Below are 23,968 nucleotides of genomic sequence, written 5' to 3' on the forward strand. Positions count from 1 at the left end.
ACTTTGACTACTAACTCTTATACAAAGGCTCATCTCTGTTCTCCTGTCTTCTTTATCCCTACCATTGTCAGCATTGTTCTCCTCTTGTCAGGAATTTGCCTTCTATATCCTCCTCCTCTTTCAGGGACTGCTCTGCTCCCTCAGCATCTTCTGCCATCCTCCTTCCTTGCCCTGTTTCTTCTCCTATTTTTGGTACTTTGTGTGTGTATTTGTGCACTAATGTGCATATATGTGCCTGTCCTCAGTAACACTGCATATGCAAACATGCATCTAATGTTCATATGTGTACACTTACATGCCACTTATCTGCCCTCAGAATTCAATTTTTGAAGGGAAGAGAGAGATGAATCATACTAATACCTCTCTGTCCTGACTTCTCTCTCCTTCAGTCAGAACTCCTGCGGTATATAAAGCCCATTAATGGACTGGATGCATTTGGTTGAAATCTGATGCACACAATGAAAGGTTAATGGACCTTATTCTTTTCCAAGGGATAAAGATTTTAAATAGTAACTTTGGAATGGCACACTAGCTTCAATCTATTTTAGGTTCTTATATGACTCCCACTGCGATCATACCAGAGAACTTCACAAACTTTTTATTATATTTCTCCCCCTGATGCTCCGGTGCGGGTGGAAGTGCTATTATCCCAATTTCACAGATGGGGGACTGAGGAGCAGAGAGACTTAGAGTAATTTTCAAGCTGCTCACTGTGAGTGCCTGTGTCAGGTAGTGCAGTGCCAAAGTAGGAGGTGTCGAGCCCAGCAAGGTGATTCAAAGTGCCTGGAGGCACTTTGGCAATATGGCATTTTCCCCAGGATGCCTACACAGCCAGGGAGGGAGAGGGAGCACCTGCAAAGGGCTGTTTACAAGGTGTAAGTAAGGTACTGGTCCACTGTGTAGGGAAGCTGAACATGGAGGATATTTCAACCACCTGATACTGACAGAAAGCTATTCAAATCGTGCCTAGGTGACTTGCATGCAGCAAACTTGTGGCACAGCAGAGAATAATGCTGGCAACTCCACTTTCTGGGAGTATACCATAAAAACATTTCTCTCCAGGCTAAGAATTTCCTTTGCATATTAAGTGATCCTTTCCATTCTGTTTAAAGCAACACACTAAAATGCACCATTTGTACTTCTCCACAATATTTTCTGATTTTAAGACTCACTTTAGGGTAATATGGAACTGAATAAACCACAGAAATTTGTGCTAATAAACTCAGGTAGAGTGTAAAACTCGGTGTTAGTGTTCTAAATTAAGGACCTGCTTCTGCTTCCTTGGCTTTTCTACATTCTGCACAGCTGAGAAAAACCTTTCTTCTTTCCTGATGGTATGACAGCAAAGGGTCTGTCTGACAGAGCAAGACAGGAAAGCAGTTACCCCCACCTGCAACACAGCCACCCTAATTCAGGGTCCCACTCCATATACTGCCATCCCAAAGACCTCATGTTGTGCTGGCTCATCTGTGGCACTGGACAAACACAGCCTTGGAGAGAACGGAGGGACAGCTAAGCAGAGCTCTGCTGCAGCACTGCAGATTTTGTTGCACACATTTGTTTGGAAAGACAAGCATCTCTGTAGTGCTCTGTATAACCTCAGATTCCCCTTTTTCTTTCTGGCTACATTTTTAGACAGGTCAAAGCCAGGGTGAAGAATCTATTTGTTGCAACAGTACTTTGTGTGCTAGGTGTTCCTCTAGGGTTACAAAAATTCCTTGTGTGCTTCTGATTATGTTGGGAAACATCTGCCATGAAACCAGGATTCTTTTGGCACTGAAAAGCCAAAGCTCTTTAAAAAAAGTGCAAATACCTCAGCTACCAGACCAAATTTGGAGTGAGATGCAATTACAGGACCTAGCCAGCTAGTTAAACTGAGATGATAGGTATGTGGATCCTTTATGCAGCCTCCATTACTATAGTTACTAATTAAAGCAAAGGGATAAATGGAAAGTTTTATTTATCCAGGCCTTTATCTCAGTAAGTCATTATTTGTTAAGTCATAGTTTATTGGTTTATGAACATTTGATTATATAAACATTTCTTAATTTAACAAGCCTAGCCATCCTTATAATAGATTTTATAATTACCCCAGGAATACTGCACTGATGAAGAAACTGCATTACAAAAATTATTTGAAGCAATGTAACTGGAAAGAAAATGTTCTCACCATTGCATCTGCTTTATGCTTCTTCCGTTTAGCTTCCTGCATAAAGTAATCTGCATTGCGTGGTCTACCAGGGGAAAATAAGAAGACATTTTATTATTTTCTGAAGTGCAGAATATTTTAAGGTTGTTTTTCCCTTATTTTAAACCTGATTTGCAAACATTTTTTATGAAGAAAACACACTTATCGTGTAACCATGCATCTTCTATTTTCAAATTGCTGCCTGTGGAGACAATAGCATTTATGGCTGTTCTCATTCTTTAGAAGTCAGTGATTCAAGTAAAGAAAGGCTAATAAAATGCATTTTTATGGATTATATAAACTGCTTCCCAAATTAGTGCAGTTCTGATCTGCAAAATGGATACAGGCATTAAGCAGAACAAGATATTCTGTCTTCTCCTCTCCCTGGTGCTTGCTTGCCTCTTTTTCTAGTCCTCTGTGTACATTGTTATTTGCCTTGGCTTCTCCCTCCTCTCAAAACAAGTGTATGTTTAATCTCTCCACTCTGAAAACACACACTGAACCTGCTTGCCTCCACAGCTACATCTCACTCTTGTCCCTCTTATCTGTAAGCATGCTGAGTACTGTTTACTTTTGCTTCCTGGAGTTCATCTCTGACTCAGTGCTGGGCCACCTGCTGCAATTCCACTGGCATTCCTCATGCCAATTTCTCCACTGATTTCTCCTCACACATCTGGGAGATTCCATCCCTTCCTTAACCTACCTGACCCACTGACTGCAAGGCACAAATTCAACTTCTGTTTCTGTCCTGAAATTCACAAGTGTGTTTGTAACCAGATTTATCCACTGTCATTCAAAATGGAAACAAACTGATGTCTCTGTGTCACCCCGTCAGTGAGCTCCTCATGGCTGAAGCTAATTTCTTCATCTCCTCCCACAAGCTCTCCCTATGGCACCTTTATAAGTCATTGTGGAGAGCAGCCATTTGCTGTGTCATTTCAGACCATAACCTTGCATCTTCAGTCACTGCCTCTCATAAAAGTCTTCACATTTCCTAACCCTGCAGATTCTTCTTGTCTCATGTATGTGGGAGATGACCTTCTTTCTCTACTCAGCTAAAATATGCCCTGGTTCTTCTCAGCTTATATTGTGGTTACTACATCCTTTTCTCTCTCAGAGAGGGAAGTTTTGACTTGCAAAATAGTTTTCTTAATATTGACTACAGTATCATTCCTTTGTCCTCATCTCAAGAAAATGAGATTTTCCCAAATATTTGGAGTTTGAATTCTGATGTTTTTACTGCTCATGCTTTTAAGAGCTTGGTGTTGTAAACAATATGTTATTAGTGCCACTCAGCAATCTGCTGTATGTTAACTCCACTAGAAAGCTCAGCTCCACTCACTCACTCACTCACTCACTCACTCACTCACTCACTCACTCACTCACTTCTGTGGGATGGGGGAGAGAATCAGGAGAGTAAAAGCATGGAAGAGTAAAGTAAGAAAGCTTGCACATATAGATAAAGACAGACTAACAGATAAAGCAAAGGAGAACAAGGAAATAATCTTCTTCCCAAGGGCAGGCAGGTGCTTAGCCACTGCATGGAAAGCAGGGTTTCAATGTGATTAACAGTGACTTGGGCAGATAAATGCCACCACTCCAAATATTCACCCCTTCTTCCTTCTTCTCTCAGCTTTATATGCCAAGCATGACACCATGGTGTGGTCAGCAGGGGTCAGCTGTCCCAGCTGTGTCCCCTCCCAACTCCTTGTGCAACCCCACCCTCCCTCTTGGAGGTGTGGGGTGAGAGGCAGAAAAGGCCTTGACACTATCCCAGCCCAAAAAAATTCATATTCCTAACTTTTTTTCCCTTGAAATTGGGATTTCTGAGCACATGTATTCAACAAAATGGTTTTTGTAACTCAGAGAAGATGCAGATCTAAAAAGTGAAGTGGGATGGATGAGTAAAACATTTGTGCTCATAGCAGTAAGAACATGCTCAGATCCGTAACTGAGGTAAGTGGGAGCATGAGGGAACCTCTTGACAGAAAAGGGGAGCTATATAACCTCCTCAAGAACATAAGGCTATTTGAACAGTAGATTTACTCAGTCTGTTTCTTTCTATTTATGTGCACACTGTTTTAAGGACATTTAATTGCATCAGAGGAAGTTAGTCAACCTTATTTTGAAGAGAAGAAAGGCTAAATATAACTAGATAGAAATGAAATTCAAAATCTGGCTAATTTAGAATGATTTCTGTCCTAAAAACCTTGTAGATATGAAAAGCAGTTCCTTTGTTCCAACTTTCTGTTGAATACTATTCTCCTGCAGAGTGAAATTTCACCCCAGCTTACTCTACCAGTTAGGTCAGAAAGGGAACTAGACAGGTTTGTGTCCTAGTATCTCATAATCTACTGCCAATGCAAATACTATGCCCCAGAAGACATTCTTAATAAGAAGAACCCTCTGAAACTGGTCTTGGTCTATTATAAAATATTACACATTGAAACAGTCTTAGCTTGATGCAGAAAAATAGCTATGTTTTCAGAAACACTGAAAGAATTCCTAAAAAAATGTTAAGTTCTGTCTCTCTTTGTCTTGTGCAATGACCTAGAGAAGATGTTTACTATGAAGAGCAAAAAGTAAAGCCAAGTAGAACAAATCAACACACCAAGTCTCATCTCTCTGAAATGATGAAAGTAATGAACTTTTACATGAGCCTGTCAAACTCAGGTCATTAAAATACATCCTCTCAAACATTCCCTCCTGTATGTTACCCAGCACTACATGCCTAATTTTCTTGTCTGAAGCATGGTAAGAGGCTGTAAAAACAATGTGAGATAACACAATGTAATTATGGTCGACTTATTTATACGTTAATTGTAAAATGGCTTTCAACTTGCAGCAGGATTTATTCTCCTGAGTTATGATTAGCAATGAAGGTATTAGCAGGAGATCCTGAACCAAGGAGACTTGCATTGAGGGCCCTGCTATGGGATGGTTAAGCATAACACAGAAACTGACGTCATTGCAAGCTACTTGCAAAATCTAATATAAAAAAGAAGCTATTAAAATGCCATTTTAAAGCAAAGCATAAATATATTCTCCATGTAATGTTTAGGTATTTTCATAGGAAAAATATAAGATTGATTTAAAAATCAGGACATGCCTAGCAGAAATTAAGATGCATTGGGAAAAAATGGATAGGGTATCATTTTTATTAGCTTCCTAAACAGAACTTGTTCAGTATTGTTAATAAACATGCCAAGTCAAATTCTGATATCTTTATGCCACCTATGAAATACTATTCTTCAATTTATTGCCTCATGTTAATGACCTTTCTATTCAGATAACTAATGTGCATGTTAGGCACAAATGGGAAGCTGAAATGTCCAATAGATTCAATGTATGTTTTTGTATCATTTTAGTAACGAAAAGGAGCGCTTAATTTAATTATTTTCTGTGTTTTTTAAATGAGAATTAAAGGGGTTTCAAGTTCAGTTTTGTTTAGCTTCTCACTGCTCATGAACATAATCTGTCTTTTTACATTCAGTATGCTAGTTTAAATTATTATGTCATGAAGTAAAAGAAAAGAAAAACACCCTCTTTTATGGGCTCCTTGAAGATAAGAGGCTGCTGGAGGCACTTTGAAGATAAGAGGCTGCCCGAGCTCATGGACATATGCAGACACATGAGCAAAATTGATGCATAAATTAATTGTTCTGGATTGCTCTTTTGCATACTGCATATTTTTTATCTATGAAGGTTGTTAGCCATATTCTCATTTTAAAGATTGTGAAGTTACCAAGAATCCATGCCTGGATTCTTGGACCTTCCATACACGAAGGTCCATGCAAATCTCCTCTGCAGCTTGACCTATTTAGTTATGTTGGTGATACTCTCAGACTGGAGATTTTAGAGGTAATCTCACTGGATGCTAATTTCAGATACTATATGTTATTGATGAGAGGCATCTTGAGGAAAAGTAAGTGTGTTTTCCCACTGATGAGATTCAGAAAGATCTGTGGCTAAAACCCTTTTCAGGTCTTTGGTCTCAACTTTGCAATCCTCCTGCACATCACAGCCTTGCTATAGCCTGAGAAATGAAAGAACAGACAAAAATTTCAACCCCTGTGCAGATCACATCCTTGCCACAGCCAGAGAACCAAGAGAATAAAAAAAAATCTGGTACCAGGCTACTGGTTGAACTGTAGTGCCTGTGAGTAGCAGAAGCAGCACTGGAGACTCTTTATGTTTACTGGTCATGAATGTAAACTGAAGTTGCAAGGGAACTTCTTCAGTGACTTCTGGTTTTCAGACAATTGGGTCACATTCTCCTCTTTAGTTACAACTATATGAATCTATTGCATCAGCACTTTCACTCCAGATTTACAAACAGAATTCAGAACTCTCGTTAAAAAAAAAAATTAAAAAGAAGTCTGACTTCAAATTAACAGGTAGAAACAAATGTTTTATCTCTATTAAACTGCACAAGAAAGTCTTTTGTTTGTGAATATCTGATTGTTGGTACTTTTAGAAATATAGTCCTCTTCAACAAAGCCAAAAAGGAGTTCTAATACACTGCTGTAATGCATCTCATATATCTCTCTGAATGGCAAGAGAAAGAGCGTAGAGCATTAGAGCCAGCTAAGTCAGGCTGCTGGTGAATTCTCCCTGGGATCAAGTGTCATTATGTGAAACTGGCTGCTCTCGAGGAGAATTTACCCTACTCTGTTGATTGGGGAAAGCAATCAAGTACCGCTGGAACGATTTCAACGCATTCTCAGTCAACACTAGGCAGTCACCTAGGCACTGCAACAGAATCCAGCCTTTTACAGAACAACCCCCCCACGGCTAGATCTGATAGTACAAACAAGGCCAGGCTTCCTTTTCAGCAGTGGTATTCAAACCATTTATGACTTTGACAAGGGCAGCCTCAGTAGCATGGCTGTGGCTGAATCCAGGATGAAATTTATCAAACAATCCACTACTGTCCAGTACTTCTCTCACTCGCCTTGGCACCGCTTTCCCTGGGAGCTTGTTGAAAACCAGCAGGAAGGACAGCGTATCCATTGCTTGTTATGTTGCGCGGGATCCCAGCGTGAGGTGAGATGGCTGCGGGCATTGGCATTACTCCTCTGCCAGAAGCAGCCTTTCAGAATTTCCAGGCTGTTGAGCTCCAAAGAGTGGTGTCACCACTACCCAGGTGAATGCCTGTCTGTGTATGTTTCTCTCATCCTATTTAGCTCCGTGCCATTACAGTGCATCTCTGCCACCTTTGTCTTCTGTTGCCTCCTCTGAATTTAATTTACTCCAGTTTAGCAGATAATTGCAAAAGTGTAAACTCATGCAATAAAAAAATGGGAAGAGAATCAAACAAAGTGAATCAATAAAAGCCTTACTTTGTACAGTAATTTATCAGCATCTACTGCAAAATCTCCTTGGAAGCCAGAGCAGCCACTGGTATTTACAGAGCATGGTGTAGCTTAGACTCCAATATACAATTTTAATTATACTGCATTCAAAACCACATTTTTCATCTAATTTTTATATTTTATATGAACTAAATACTAAACTATAGCATTTTCTGCTTCATTTACATAATCTACCACTTGTACATTATTTCTTACTGTTGTATGGTGCTTTATGAGGATACATTAAAAAAACCTAATAAAAGTTCAATTAAACATCATAAATGCAGCCAAGTGCATATTTTAATACCCTTCAGAGATAATACTGCTGAAGTGTTGTAAAAAAACAAGCGAGTGCTTCCTCAGTGTACAACAATTGCATATAGTGAAAGCAGCTTAAATCATCATTCTAAATATAGGAGCAGTTTCACAACTTTAGTAATCTAAACCCTAAAAAATGAATGTGTTGGAAAGGAGTAGAAAGCAAAATGAGCAACTTTAACATATGATCAGAGCTAGGGGCAAATCAGAAGAAATTACCTAGCCAGGGTGAACCCACGAGCAGTTTTGAAGCTGTGCCAGTATGCCCTGAACTTTCAGTCTAGGAGGAGAAGAAAATCCTGTAAGAGCAGGAAAACCACATAACATGAAAGGCAGGTGTACACAGCCTATTTGCTGTTGTAACAGGATGTGTAAGGAGCTTGTTTGACATGCTGGATCATAAATAAGTGTGTTTCATCTTTGGGGTGAATGATAGAGCTCAGCAGGTGCTACTATACAAAATAGTGCTCTCCCCTGATGGATCATAGCCTCTTGCCCATTCTACTACTTGAAATAAATGCTGTTTTATGGGATGTGGCACTGCTGTGTCTGAGGCATGGCACACATAGTGGCACACAGGCTGGGGGAGAGCCCATGGCACTGCCAAAGTGGGTACCCAGCTCTATGGAAGTCTCATGGTCGCTCTGGCAGACCCAGCAAGCCTGGAAGTTCAGCAGAGGACCATGCAAGTGGAGAGGGCCAGGAGATAAATATTGCGCCATTTAAATGATAGTACTATAGGCGTTTCAGAAAGATAGGAACAAAGGATCTGACTGGAGCTGGGCCAAAATGTGAGAAAAATTTACCCAATCACACAACTACACAACTACTATCTTGTTGGGTTTAGTACAACAAGGTCAATAGCTTAGATAAGATGAATAGATGAATAGTACAGATACCTAGAGAGGGAGTTACTGTTGCAAAAAATAGCAGACAAAATTAAAGCCTGGCATCTAATGGAAATGAAATCCAGAAGGATAAAAGTAAGTGGGGACTCCTATTTTGGCAAAAATGCAAAATCTCCCTGACTAACTATGTCAGTGTCGTGAAATACAGGAGAACATGAGAAAGAGTCAAAATCTACTACAAATTCCTGTGCATGACCCAGATTCATGACTTAAAGATTTCCATGTGAAATCAATATCTAGACTGAAACATACAAGGGCAAAGTGTACAAGTGAACAGAGAGGAATGAAACAAGTATTCACAATAGAGACTTGAATAAACTTTTCTGTTTTAAAAGTAGAGGGAGAAAACACTGTTTGCTTGCAGATAAACTAAATTTTATCTCTTTCCGTGTATATTAAATAGATGTTCTGATTGAAGCTAATTGCAGTTGGAGTGACAGCCTTTACGATCAGTCCTACAGAGACAGGGCAGTACCACAGCAGTCCAGACCTATTTTGTTTTAAAATGCCACACCTTGAATTCACACGAAGCATCTGTAAAGCAAAGGCAGAAAGACATTTCTGGGAGAGGGTCCACCTGATGTTTCCAGCTCTGATGAGGGAGAAGACAAGGTGTGGGTGAAACTGTTGTGTGAGAGTATGCGTGAAGCCTGAGTCAGTAAATGGGGTGTCTACACTGAAAGAAGCAGGTGATCCTGGAACAAAGACCCTATCCAGGGATCCTGTCCTGTGGAGCCTGTCTAAGACACTTCAGTACTCACACAATTTGAAAGAAATCATAACCAGGCACTAAAGACCAGGAAGACATCTGACAAGGATTTTGGGAATTGATGTTCCTCAAGTGTGTTAAATTATCACAGCCCCTCTTGTTGCTCGTTCTCTAAATGAACAGGGTATTCCCAGGGTAAAAATCAGTTTGAATGGTCTACCTGTGATTCTCTAAAGAGATTATGATTATTGTCAGTGTAGTTTGTCATCACTGAAAGATGAAAATATCCTTTATATGTTGAAGGGAGGATCAGGAAAGCTCTAATGCATCCTTGAGGAATCACAGCCTTTGCACCCTAGGGCAATTTCAGTCTAAAAGGGAAACTTCTGGGTAACTATATTGTTAAAAATGGACTTGAAGCCCATTCTTCAAATGTATGTAAAGTTATTTTCCACTGCCACAAGGACAGCAAAGCTGTCTTGGGAATTAAAGCTCAGACAGAGGCATTAGACTACCTTTTACACATCCCATCCGTGAATCCTGGCATTGAGCATGATGAAAACTCACACCATTCTGTGATCCAGCACAAGCAGACAAACCCCCAGTTACACTGCAAAGGACTTGTAGATATTAGTAGAGAAACAAAACCTAAGGAAAACAAGCTCTGGCAAGAACCAGAGATGGGGTAGAACAGCAAAAACAATGGGAAGTTAGATGAGACTTCCTCATATTCAGTGTGAGACTTTGACTACACAAAGAGCTGCAGGGTTTGGACTGTCTTTGTTATGCACTGCAGACATCTGTTCATGGCTCGCCATGCAGAGGTGAGGAAAGACTGGGAAAGACTGCTGGAAGAGACTGTTCTCTCCCATCTGTGAAACTCAGTTCTGCTTCTGGAACCTGGAGGGGTGTTTGCTGAACCTGATTTGAAGACCCTTGTCTTGCTTACTGTTATGATTTACAGTGGACTGAATATATTTTCTAGTCAATCTGTAGAGTAAGAAAAAGCTACACTAAAATTAACTGATACAAACAAATTCTCTTTCATAAGTAGCAAAATATTCACAGACTATTTCAAACCTTAGTCTGTCAATAGAACCATTCATTCCTTGGCTGTGCCTGTGCAAGTGAAATAAGGAGGGCAAGGATATCAGCTTTATCATTTGATCATCCATGCTGTGTAATTGCTAATATTCTCCCTGGCATTGTTTGGAGCTCAGACAATGCCTGGGCACAGCTTGGGGACACTGTTCTCAGGAGACAGTGAATGTGATTTGTTTTGGGGACTGAAGACAGTTTAATCATATGAACATCAGCCTGCTGAACCACTTGCCTACAGGAGCAGAGGAGGGACATGTATGCAGCTAAGTTCAAAAGAGGTCCACAGCTCTGTCTTTGGCAACAGGGACTAGTGGCTAAAAATCCTATACTCTGAAAATCTCCTGCTAGAGCTGATGAAGCATCAATTTCCCACCAAAACAAGCCCTCATAAAGTGTCCCTTTAAAGGGGACCTGTGGTCTTGCAGAGAGCAGGCAGCTCAATTATCTAATTATGGGAGGCAGTGTCTGACATGTCTAATGTTATTTTCTCATGGTCAGCATTCATGTGAGAAATTCAGTGCCATGAATAAGAAGGGAAGAAGAGGAAGACTGGGAGGGTCAGACCAAGTCCTGAAATCCCCTAAAGCCAAGAAACTCAGAGCAGTCCACAGTAGGCATATGAATTTGTGAGGAACATAGTGTCATAGGTGCTGGTCTGACTAGTTATTTTCTAGATTGCTGATCAGAAGAAAGAGGAGCCACTCTCTGTTCCTGAACTGTGCTCCTCAGGATGTGTTCAACACTACAAAAGTACCTCTAAATACTTCAGGAATCCTTAAGGCATTTTAAACAATTCAAGTAAGATCACTTCCAGATGTATGAGTCACAACCTAAGAGCACTTTCTTTCCACTTTAAGGACGAATAACAAGGAAGAGAAGACTGAAAATGAGACACTTGGAGTTCAAGTCAAAACAAAGAGATCTGCCAGGAAGTTATTTTCATAAGCTCTATATGTAACACCTTTACAGGTGAATATTTTCTGGGTATGTGGTTTACTGTTTGGCAAACAAACACGAGAATTCTATCACACTACAGAGTATGTCCCTTGGACAATGTATAGCTGATGGGTGTAGCACCTAAACCCATAGAGGTGGAAGAGACATTCAACAAAATATGAACTTATAAAAAATGCTGTAGAAGATGTATTACCTTGATCCTATAAGGCAAGAAAAGAAGAAAAATAAATGTAAGTGAAGAAAAAGAACACTCCAAGTTTGAAATTATAACTCAAAATTCAAGTAAAAAAATAATCCCAAGGAGCATGTTCTTATTTAGTTATAAGGAAAGATGGGAAGCTGGGTACACTCTGCTATTTCTTTATACCACATAAGCAGTATTTTGAGGGTGCTCTTGGGCACCCACAGGATGTCTATGCCTAGCACTTCAAGGACAACAGACTTTGTTCCTAAATGCAGTTATTGGGAATTCTGTTATTCAGTGAAATCACAGAAGGACTCAATATGCCTTGAAGCATTATTATGTAGCCTTGAAAATGTTCTCTTCATGGAATCAGAAGTCACCAAAAATCCAGGAAATCTTACTAAAAATTACTACTGGATACGGCATTGATGTCATTGACACATGTGGCATGCTGGGTACCTCTAAGTATATTCAGATTCACCAGCAAACAATGGCAAACCAGGGGAAGGAGACTTTTGCCTGTCTTTTGAAGACTGTTAGCTATATTTACTGTTACACTGCAGTGTATGTGTATACAGCACTCTGCCAAGCAAGATATACTTTTTACTGACCTACTTGTGTTCCAATTTATTGCTAGTGACAGCTGTTGTCAATGATCTGGAGAAAATAAATTGAGAATACAGTAAAGAGACACTGACTGGTCAAAAAAAATTAGTTGTTGTTTTAAATCAAATATAAGGGATTTAGTCTCTTTAAAACTTTAGAGTCTGATTAAAATTAAGACCTTAAAACCATGGCTGGATTTCAGTAATTCAGAACTTAATGGATTATGAGATGAAATACTTCATAGGCATCATTTAGGACAAATGCTGCCATTAGGATTACTACATAATTTAGACCTACTGGATTGCATTCCTTCAAATCCTCTGCTGTGGTGCTATACAAATTTGAAAGGCACTGGCTGCCATATTTAATTTGATCCTTCTAACATGTGAGTCAAATTTGTTGACATTTAACATTTGCAGCCAGTCTAATCAGCTACATTTCAGTGACTCCCCTGCACGGAAATTTCAGAAAGAAGATCCAGTGTAGCTGGTATTCTGGTGGTGTATCCCAGCTACAAGTTGTGGATGACAGCTGTAGCACTTGACAAGCTCCCTCCTCTAGCTAGCACAACTGGCATTTAACTGTTTCTGGCTTTTAAGGCCAAATTAGGACATATTTGCCTCTGTGTTTTATCTTTTTTGCCTTTTTAGACTTTGTTTTAGTGGTCTACAAGTTGCTTGGGGATATTCTACATGGAAGGCACTACACATGAACAGTTTAATTGTGTCTCTCTCTCAGATGATGAAACAGTTTTATTGGAGATGCTTGCCAGAGGAATCACTTGTAACACTAATGGAGAAAGCTGGTGATAAAAGCCTCAGATGATAGAGACGGTGACCAAAGCAGATCTCCTATGACTATATCCTAGGGGAAAAACAAAACAAACCATTCCCCCCTGCTTTTTTTTTGTTTGTTTGTTTGTTGGCAGCTTGAGGGAAAATCAAATGAAGACACAATAGCTTTGTTGTAACTGTTTCTATGTTTTGTCTAATCCAGAGATGAGTACATCCTCCAATTTTGACTTTTATCAGACACTCTGACACCTTTCTGCCTTGTATGTACTTGTTTAAACTGCAGAAAAAATTGAGCAGTTGCAAGTAAATTATAGATGACAGAGATTTTAAGAGATACGAAGAGTTAGGTAGTACTTATAAACAGTTTCATCTTTCCTCAATGGAGATTATTGAAAAAGTATACCAAGAGAGTTAAAAACATGGAGGGAGGTGGAGAAAGAGGGTGAATAAGGATGTATACACAGGGGAGTTTTCTCCAAAAGAGGCGGAAAAACTGATTACATTTATTCAGCTTACATCTGCTTATGACTGCCGTGAATATACACAAAAATTAATCTCACTAGTCCTCTTTTCTTGACCACATCCTTTTGAAGTCCACAGGAATGTATACCTTATAGTAGGAAACATGATTTCTTTTTATGAGAGGCTGCTGTCTTGATAGTTAGCATTGAGACCATATAGTGTGAACAAGCATAACAACAGTAATAATAATAATAAATTAAAAATCACAATTTTGGTAGAAAGCAGTTCCTAAGGAAACCAGGTTGTTTGTTATCCCAGGGTTTCCTCTGGTATAAAGGAGTTTGAGATGTCATGGGTGAAAGTCTGGACATATGAAAAATATGTCAAGGTCACACAGCTCAGAGCTTCAGGCAGTTTGAGGCATACCTTGAACAGAAACTTTTCTACACTACCCAAAACCAAATATCAGTATGTGCAGGCCATACCAGTCAAAAAGAATCTGGGTATTCTAGATACTAGGATTTCAACCTTCAGTTTCACCATTATATTCACTAAATAATACTATGTCCTAAATGACCTTGGGGACAAACCAGCTTTTTAAATTTACCAAAAATAAAGACAGTTAGAAGCATAGATTATTTTAAGAGGAGGAGAGCAAGGGATATGTGAAGAATGAAGTGGAAGTGGGGAGGGCCAGGTATCCCTCCAGACACTCAGGCTAACCATTGCTGCTTCCTGCTCCCTCTGCCTTTGTGATACCTTGAGCTGAGCAGAAGTAGCCACGACAGCAGCAGCTGCCAAGGCTCAGGGATGACTCCAACCTCAGGCTTGCTCTGCTCACTTGTCTTGGGTGTTGTGGGACTGGATCCCTGCCAGCTGCATTGTGATCCTGGCTCTTGGCTCCCTGTCCTTTAGGGAACAGCCACTCCTCACTGCTCCCTGACGCTCAGGGACTTTTGACAAGGGCTTTTGACAGGACAAGTGGGGGTGACTCAAAACTGAAAGATGGTAGGTTTAGATTAGCTGTTAGGAAGAAATTTTTTACTGTGAGGTGAAGTATGGCAACAGATTGCCCAGAGAAGTTGTGGAGTTACTCATACCTGTAAGTGTTCCAGGACAGGTTCAGTGAGGCTTTGAGCAACCTGGTCTAGTTGGGGGTAGCCCTTCCCATGGAGTAGAACTGGCACTCAGTGATCTCTAAGGTACCTTTAAACTCAAATCATACTATGATTCCATGATTCTATGCATTCTACTATTCTGTGTTTAGAAACTTAATTTATGATGAAAAATTAATTATAATTTATATATTATTTCTCGTTCATTTCTCAATGTACAGTATTACTGTAATACTGCATGCAATGTCTCGGTTCCTGTTGGACAAATTGTATTTTTCTCTCTTTAAATGCTACTGTTTTCTTTATTTTAAAGTCATATATACTCACATATCATCAAAAATAAGCTTTGTTCTTCTGCAGTCCCTGGGTGTGGTGGACAGAGGTGACCAAGGCTCTGTTTGGAACTGTGGCTTATTGCAGAGAAGAACATTTTCTGAATTGATGTGAATTGCTTTCTAGACAACAAACAGTAGATAACACATTTAGGAATTGGCTAATAACTTTAAAAAACGCAAGTAACAAAAACCAGAGTCTTTGCATTGTGTTGTAAATTGGAAGTTAATTTTCCTGCTATTTTAGCAGGGAGTATGTGTAAGTGTCCTGACACTGATGGCCACAAATTCACAGATACTGCTCAGAGCACTTTGTAAAGGGTTTGAGTTTCAATATGACACATAGCAGAAACTGAGCTAAAATATTAGTAACTATCAAAATACTCTGAAATACAGTAAGTGAAATTATTAAAGAATAGATCTGTTGTCATTTAGAAGATTAAGTTATACCTCTGGCCTTCAGCTTCCAACCAAGCATTGTGCCTTGCTTAGGAGAGCACGGCCCATGTTTGACTTGTTTCATACCACACTGGCGATGTGCCCGTGCTGGATGAATTTGTAGTCCAGGTTTCTTTGTGCTCCAGAGCTCCCTGATCAGCTTGAAAGGTCACTTCTCTGTGCTGCAGTGGAAGCACATGTCTTTTGGCAGGGTCTCATGCAGTCCCCCAGCTGCAGCCCTGTTCTTCATGTGGCTTCCTGAGCACCTTCATCCCACCATGACCTGCTGTGGGGCTACTGTGCACTGGTATGGAGCAAAACAGAGGGCCCCAGGTGGTTTTGAGTTGATAACCACTGCCAAAAAATGCTGTTCCAATGTCAGGTGACAGGCAGAAAGGCACCAGGGACATGGGGAAAAAAGCTCAAATGGATAAATGCCCACTGTGGGCAAGCTTTGCTTGCAACTTCTCACAGATAATTGAAGGACCACTTGGGCCTGCCAGCTGGATGCCATGCTGGAACATGGGATAAAACAAAGCTAAGTTTAACATTTATAGTTCATGAGCTCTCATCTTCTATATGGCACATCCAGATCAGCTCATCAGGCTAAAGTTTTCAGATGAATAACCAGATACATAAGAATTTTATTGCAAAGGTTGTTAAATGTTGACCAAATGGTGCATTGCTAGGCTATGCAGAAAATCTTAGTGAAATGCATTTGCTAAGGGTGTGGATCATAAAGCAATCACCTTTTACTTTTGATTTCCAGCACATTTGCCTGTGAAGGAATTTGAATTATTTTCAAGACACCCAGTGAAGAATCATAATTATAATTCTGAATGGGTTACAAACTTCTAAATTTATGTTTTGCAAGTTAAAATGTTTAAAACTTTATATTTAATTAATAAAAAATAAATGAATAACTATAATATGTTAAAGGACTTTTTACTGGAATATTTTATGTAATTGGTTCTTTTCAATTTACCAAAAGCATCAGTGAGATATTCTTAGAAAACACAATTTATGGTAACCTGTTTTTGAAAATGTGTCCAAAATTAAGATTATATTTACTACTTCCTCCTCTTCTCTTAAAAAAAAAAAAAGTAAACATATATGCTTAACAGATAAAAGGGGATCACTTACCCCCACAGAAAAATTGCTGGAAGATGCCATTGCTACAATTCAGGTAGCTTGTTTTCCTAGTTGCTTAGGCACTAATACTTAGGGTTTTGAAGCCTCTTTTACATCAAATAATGAACACAGCAAATAGATACAGAATAAAAAATATTAATAGCTTTTGTAGCAAGGAGAGAAGCATGGGCAGCAGAGTTCCTCAGCAGCTTCTCTAGATGCTACAGCAGTGGGTACCAAGATGATGGTATCCAAATTGCTTCTTCTAGGTATTTCACACAAAGCACAACAGTGTCATGGGGAGGAGCTGACAGCAGTCTGCTGTCAGCAGTGGTGGAACTGAGATGTGAGGCTGGTGCTGTCACTGGTATAAGCAGAATCTGAAGAAGTTTGTTCTAAGACAGAAGAATTCGTTTGCAGGCACACCCATGGTTAGGCAGTGGCTGAGTGAGCCCTTATACAGTAGGGACCTTATGCACCATGAATGTAGAGGGCTTGCATCATGCCTAAGCAATGCTCTGGAGGCCTAAAACCATTCGTTTTGGGCCATTAGCTTTTACCTTTTGCTTATGTAGCCTTTGCTATTTGCTTGTGTTACAGCCTGCCCTCTTTTCTTTTTTCTATGCCTTGCTTAACTCCAAACCAGAAAAGTTGAACTTAGAAAATAACATTCATTATTACAACTTTTCTATTTTTTTGCATATCGTTCTGCAAAAACTATCACAGACTGCAACACAAAGTGGAAAATATACTGCTAAGCTTTATATTGTGAACAACAGCATACACTTACATTGAAGTCCCCAGGATGTGGCTGTGACTGGATTTCACCCTTATGTTTTTTGCTGGAGGAGATTGAAGGTAATAGACTGCTGCCATTAGGTCTGCTGGAGGAAGTTAAATCATCGTTGGAATATTTGTGTTTTGATGCATCAGAGAGGGGAGAGACGGGTGACCGAAGCATTTTCTCATTTTTATTTATTGGTATTGCCAAGCTGGAAATGGAAATTACAGTAATGGAGTGTCACAAAGCTGGCTTTGAGAAAGGTAAATGTTTTATATATTACCAAAACTTTGAATTTAAAACCTGCTGGCAGGATAAAGTCTATTGGTATCCGGAAACGAGCTCACAGTATTGGGACCAAGAGTTCATTTACAAATTTGTATCATGTTTCTTCTCTTTCCCTTCAAGGCAAATTGTCATTCTGGAGTTAATATAAAGTCTGTATCAGAGTACTTGAAAAAAATACACAGATAAATGGCTACTTGCTCACCATTTCTTAAGGGATAGCTGGAGATGAAGATTAGGCTCTGAAGTGTAAGTTCAGGTTATGGAGCCCTATTTCACCATTACAGGTGACAATTTATAAGCCATGGCAATAAAACCATATGTGAACTAAAACAGGAAATGTGTTTAAAGATGACTGGCTTGTCTTTGTGCTCAGTGCCTAGCCTTTGGTAGCAGTGTTTATACTAATCTAATACAGATTTTGAAGATAAAGAAAGATAGGCTGATAATGCAGACAAAAGGAAACATATGCAAACAGTAGACACAGAGAAATGGGAACTGATCTATCACCTAAAGCAGAAAGCTGTAACACTGACAGTATTTTCAGCTTTCATTTATTTGGGAGAAATTTTGCATGAGAAGTCAGAAACCTTAAAAATATGCCCAGAAATAAACTTCAGATGCATTAATTTGAAGAAAATATTAGCTGAAAGTCTTAAAACAACACACAAAAAAATGCAAGTTATTTTAAGAAGATAGTTGGCATTAAGACTAAAACTGTGATTAAGGTCAGGAAGACAATTTTAACACTATACCTTTCCTTGTCACATTCCCCTTTATTCAGCCTATTACTTTTTATGGACAATTCTCAGTTCTTTATAGTTACTGTATGAGACAATATACACTTAATGCAATCACAAAAAAGAATACAGTAAAAACCATACTTCATTTCTGCACATAATTTCAGGGAACAGAGCTAATTAAATGTGCTCTTATCATACATTTGTCCATTTATCTGGCAAGTCTTTACAAAGTAGCTGTAAAAGAAGCCATGAATTGTAATTCAGAGCCTTTACTGTTTCAAATGGCATAGTACTTTTAAAACACCATGTCAACTGTTTTGCTTTAATGACCAATTGGTGTTTATGAAAGCAAGACTCTGAGTGTGAAAGATAGACAACTGTGCCCCTCTCCTCCTCCTAAGAAAAAGAACATCTTTGGCATTATGTTGAATGTGCACGCTGATCCTGTCACTTCTTTTCCTCTTTTCAAACATAAACTCATGCCTTGGCTACCCATGTTTATACATCACTGTCAAGGTGTGGGCCCAAAGCATCCAAGGCAAGCCATGGCTCTTTGAAAGTATACCCAACCCTCAAAAGCTTAGCCCTGAACTTGTGAGGAGTAGCTGAAATTTCTACTTGTGCTGCACACATGGCCTGAGTAGGGCCCACCTAAACTTAGTGTGAGCAGCAAATCTGATACTGAGAGGCCATGCAGAACAACTTGCAGCAGAGGACTGTCAGAGCTGTGATCTGCTGGGAATGGACAGACTGTGGATCTGATATAGGTGCAGGAGATTTGGGGTATCTCTGAGCCTGCTGCCTTTCTTGTCAAACAGGATCTATCTTAGTCTGCCTCTCAGACTGTAATTCTACAGCAGAAAATGCTTATGGCTGAAGGTGGTCTTGCTCCTCTCACTGCTACCAGCCTCAGCTGTGCTGCCAAAACTGTCTGGGTGGCTTTACTGGGAGATGAATACTACTCTATCTAAAATAAAACAAAATAAAAGAAGGAAAAAAATAGAGGAAAAAAAAAGATAAACTAGGAAAAGGGTTAGTAAAAGAGACAGGAGGAGAAAAAGAGAAAAGAAAAGAGAAAAGAAAAGCAAAAGAAGAAAAAGAAGAAGAAAAAGAAGAAAAGGAAAAGGAAAAGGAAAAGGAAAAGGAAAAGGAAAAGGAAAAGGAAAAGGAAAAGGAAAAGGAAAAGGAAAAGGAAAAGGAAAAGGAAAAGGAAAAGGAAAAGGAAAAGGAAAAGGAAAGAAGAAAGAGTTTTGGTTTCAAACAAGTTTTAGGAGTATATTTACAGGAGAACCTCAGAGGCATGGTGTAACTGGAGAGAAGATGTGCCAGCATGAGCAGATGCTGGTTGCAAGAGGACCAGGAGGTCCTGATATCTGCACTGCACTCAGTAGCCCTTCCTCAGCTGTGGGAATATCAGCATTTGAAATCATGTCCTACACTGTGGCACAAACCACAGAAACGTCTTAGAAGCAGAGCACACCAGGAGGCAGCTGCAGGAACTAGGAGGCAACTGTACATTTCAGAAACTCTTTGTTCCTCTAATACACGGTTGCTACTGGAAGTACTAAATATGATGTCAAGAAAAACACAAATTGTTGTCTTGCTTCCAGGAGGCCCAGAATTAACCCTGTGACACAGCAAGCTATGACAGCCATGCTAGTCTCTGAAAATTAATGCAACATAAAACATATGACACTGGGATAACAGGAACAGCATGTCTGCATGCAACCACCCACAAGAAAGGAACTGTTCTGGGCATTGTTTTCACTTCATGAAACGTATGTGACATGTCAAGACAAAGAAATTGAATGCATATTTTTGAATAAACACTATATATATCAGTTTTCTTTGGGATTTTTCCAGTATTAATGACAAGAATTACTCAATCTCATCAAAGATGTGTACAATAGAAAAGCCTACTACAATAAATACAAATATTTTCTTTCTTATTTTGTAGCAGTTTCAACCCAAGAAGTACCCTGATACTACCAGAAAAAAAAATAATAATAAAAAAATACTGATAACCAGCATGTACCAAGCAGCATGCAGCTGAACTCTGAAACTGTGCATGTCTAAGTTTGACTGCTGGAAGCCCCCAGAGGAACTCAAGTGTGATTGCTCTGACATTGATAGGGCTCTGTGTGCATAAACCATGCCAGTAAATGCTAAATATTCATTTTTTGTTTCATGCCCTATATCCTTTGAAAATCTCACTTTTTAAAAAGTCTTAAATTCCTTGTCCTGGAATACTTACTAATTACACAGAATGGAATGCTTGTAATCTCAAAAATACTGATTCTCAAATATATTCTGGAGCTGAGTATTGCAGGCATTGTTATGAATATTTTTTTCAATCTTTTCCACACAGCTGATACATAATTCTTTTTATACAGCCAGACTTAAAGCTTGCAACTTGTAAGCAAAGAAAGCAAAGAAAATCTAAGAAAGGGCTATAAGATGGTTGCATATGTGAATTGCTGCCTACAGCACAGTGTTAGGGAATATGTCTTGGACAATCACACTGCTCTAACTATAATTACTTGTCCCATGAGCCTCACACTTGAGCTCACAACTTCTTTGTGCAACAGGACGAAAATGCAAGCACATGAATGTGTCAGGAGCTACTAATTTCATCATTAAACCAGAAGAACAGAGATTGCAGTGGTTAATTTTTCAACATAAAATGCAATAATTAAAAAATAAAGGAAGGAAAGGAAAAAAATAACACCTGACAATAAACTGCAACTAGTTGTATGATTCAGTGGTAAATAAGAAGGAAAAATCTTACCTATTTTCATTCATATTGCAGTGATTTGCTGTTGTGATGCTTTGGGTAGAGGCAGCTAATCGTGAAGAACTCTCTCGTTCTAAATGGGTCTTCTTGATGTCTCTGCACTCTTCCTCATTCTCACACTGAGTGAAGAAAAAAGTAATAATTTTTTATGGTTTGGATTTACTACAGATCCAAAAATATTTCAACAAGTCGGGTACGGTATTTTCTGTCATTTTGTTACAAATGATGATACTTTCTTTGAGTATACAGCTAACATGGATCAGAGATGATTGATCCATGTCTTAAAAAAACAAAATTTAAGAGGCAGCATGTAAAGAAAGGGGTACAATATAAAACTTGGTTTCTACTACTTTCCCACTTGAAGCAGGGAATTCAGATACTAATAAAAGAAGGACAAAAAAAATGAAGAAAGATAAAACAATATGGAAGATTGCTTTAGATAAATGGTCCTCAAAAATATACAGATCAATCTGCACACATACAGTAGCTTAGAGGGCAGCAGATGATTGGTTGCACAGCAAAACTGTTCAGAAATTGAGCAGATGGTGATTCCAGTTCAGAATGACTTTGGGGTCAAATAGGTACAAACAAGCCAGGTTAGACCAGAAAGCTTTGGCCATGGAGTGGAGGGGGCTTTCCCCTTGGCCCCAGAAAGGGAGTGGGAGAAGCAGGACAGAAGGGTGGATGTGAGCAGAGGGCTGTGCCCACCCAAGCACGGTGACAGTGCTGCTGAGGAGGGGGCAGCTAATGGACTGTGGTCCTACTCCTACACCTAGAGCCCCAAGGGAAATGGGGCCACCAGGGCGTGAGGGAGCCAGGATCCAGGATCCAGAACCAGTCAGGTCCCAGATCTCTGCAAATCCATTCCTCACAAACCAGGAATCCCTGCTGCCACTGAAGGGCTTGCCTCTCGCTGACAGTCAGAAGGGAAAAAAGATGCTGCCTCTTCTTTTACCATACACACAGTGATACTGTGTCGACTACAACAAGGCAGCAGACAGTTGTCCCTTCGCTGACCTGAGCATCATTTCCAAATGCTCAGGTTTTGAGAGATGCCTCAGGAGACAAAATTATGCTACTATAAAGGCAGTGCCTTAGCTAAGGCACGCAAAGGCACACACACAGCAGTCAACGCTGTCTCCAAGGAGCTGTGATCCCTCGAGGCCAGGAATTCCATCACCTTCAGGGCTGGCATTTCCTCCGGGGTTTGGCCAGTCCCTGCGTGGTCAGCAGGGACAAATCCCAGCTCCGAAAGGCCAGCCTGGAGAAGATGCTGCCATCGAGCACAGGACGTGGGTGCAAGCGGTGTTAGCCTCCCGCTTGCTGGAGGCTCCCCAACCCCTGTGATCGGTTCCCAGCAGCTCACCTTGCGTTTCCTTCTAGATTTCGGTAAACCCTTCTCTGCGGGGGGTTCAGCACTACTACCCTGCGGGAAGCTGGCCGCCTGGTTTGCTCCGGCGCTCATGGCCAGCGGTTCTTCGGGCAAACGCTCTGGAATCCTGGACAAAAGAGCCAAGTCAATGTTGACCCACAGCGACTTTACCTCATCACTGTCTTTCAGAGGAGACAGGAGCTCATTCCTACCGAAAGGAACCAGGGTGTAAAACTGTTCCTCCAGCTCCTTTGCTATTTCACTACTAGTCCTGGCATTAATAGAGCCAAAGGCACTGCAGCCGCCGTGGGGTTTGCTGGCGGTGCCGCTCCCCGCGTCCTTGGCACCCCGCGGCTCAGGCCCGGCTGCCGCTGGCACCTTGGGCAGCGGGCGCTCCTCCCGCTCCGACTCAGAGCCTGAGTCGGAGGAGGATGATGAGGACGAAGACTCGGTCTCGATGAACTCCTTGGATTTCGGCGCCGTTTTGCTCGGCCCTCGGGCCCGACGCTTCTCACCAGCTGCAGCCGAGCGGGGCTCCCGGCGGTGCCCCGCTCTGCAGCCGCCGCCGCCGGGCCGGGCCCTGGGCGCCTCGCCAGCAGCGCCCTCAGGGAAGCCGTGGCTCCGGGGGGGCTCCTCTGCGCTGGGGCAGGGGGCGCCGTCTCCGGCGGAGTTCCTCTCGGCTCGCCGCGGTGCCTTCTTCCCTGCTGCCCGCCTCGGCGGCCCGCCGTCGGCAGCGAGCGGTGACTTCTGCCGGCTGCCCTTGCTGCCTGGCGCTTTGTTGGCGGTCCTGGGCCGCGGCCCGTCCCCGGCGGCGGCGGCGGCGCGGCTCTCCTCACTGCGATGCTCGGCCGGGCCCTCAGCCGGGGTCTTCTGTCCTTCCTGCCGCTCTGCCTTCACGCGGCCGTAGTACGGGTGGGCTTCCAGCGCCGGGCCATCGGGGTGGGTGAGGATGGGTGCTTTGTGAGGGGTGACTTTGTTCAGCCACTTGTCCAGCTGCCACTTGTTGGACGAGGGCGGCTCGGGCTGAAAGGGAAACAGACGGCAAAGGGCTTAGTGCCGTGGCCCTGCTGCCCCCACCCCGGCATCCCTCTGGGACAGCGAAACGCCGCATCCCTCCGGGCACCACCGAGATTTTCCTTCGGTACCCAGAAGAGCCGCCCCAGCCTATGGCAACCGCTCGGCACTAGCCCTGCGTTGCAGGACAGAGCTCATGCCTTGCAATCGGGGATGTTTTTGGTTTCAAATGGTTTGGAGATGACAGGGAGAAGGGCTTCTGTGATGCATCATTTCCAAGGGTGATTCACAACAGCACTACTGCCACTGGCTCTACTGGGAGACACTCCCAAGTTTCCAAATAGAAAAAGTGCAATGGCGATAGGAAGGGAGGAAAACAAGG

The 23,968-nt window shown here is 41.2% G+C and overlaps 1 protein-coding gene across 2 annotated transcripts in view; it reads right to left on the bottom strand.

Annotated features, from left to right (window-relative positions):
* Window positions 1-23,968, bottom strand: part of AFF3 (ALF transcription elongation factor 3) — a 325,784-nt gene that overhangs the window by 21,976 nt on the left and 279,840 nt on the right. For both annotated transcript variants that reach the window (XM_074535783.1, XM_074535782.1), the window contains exons 11-15: window positions 22,567-23,595; window positions 21,195-21,319; window positions 17,388-17,589; window positions 15,024-15,151; window positions 2,171-2,234 (exon numbers count right to left, since the gene is read on the bottom strand). In XM_074535783.1, coding sequence (XP_074391884.1) covers window positions 2,171-2,234; window positions 15,024-15,151; window positions 17,388-17,589; window positions 21,195-21,319; window positions 22,567-23,595 — 1,548 coding nt within the window. The remainder of the gene's footprint in view (window positions 1-2,170; window positions 2,235-15,023; window positions 15,152-17,387; window positions 17,590-21,194; window positions 21,320-22,566; window positions 23,596-23,968) is intronic.

This window comes from Zonotrichia albicollis, chromosome 2 (assembly GCF_047830755.1).
Source record: "Zonotrichia albicollis isolate bZonAlb1 chromosome 2, bZonAlb1.hap1, whole genome shotgun sequence".
Taxonomy (NCBI): Eukaryota; Metazoa; Chordata; class Aves; order Passeriformes; family Passerellidae; genus Zonotrichia; species Zonotrichia albicollis.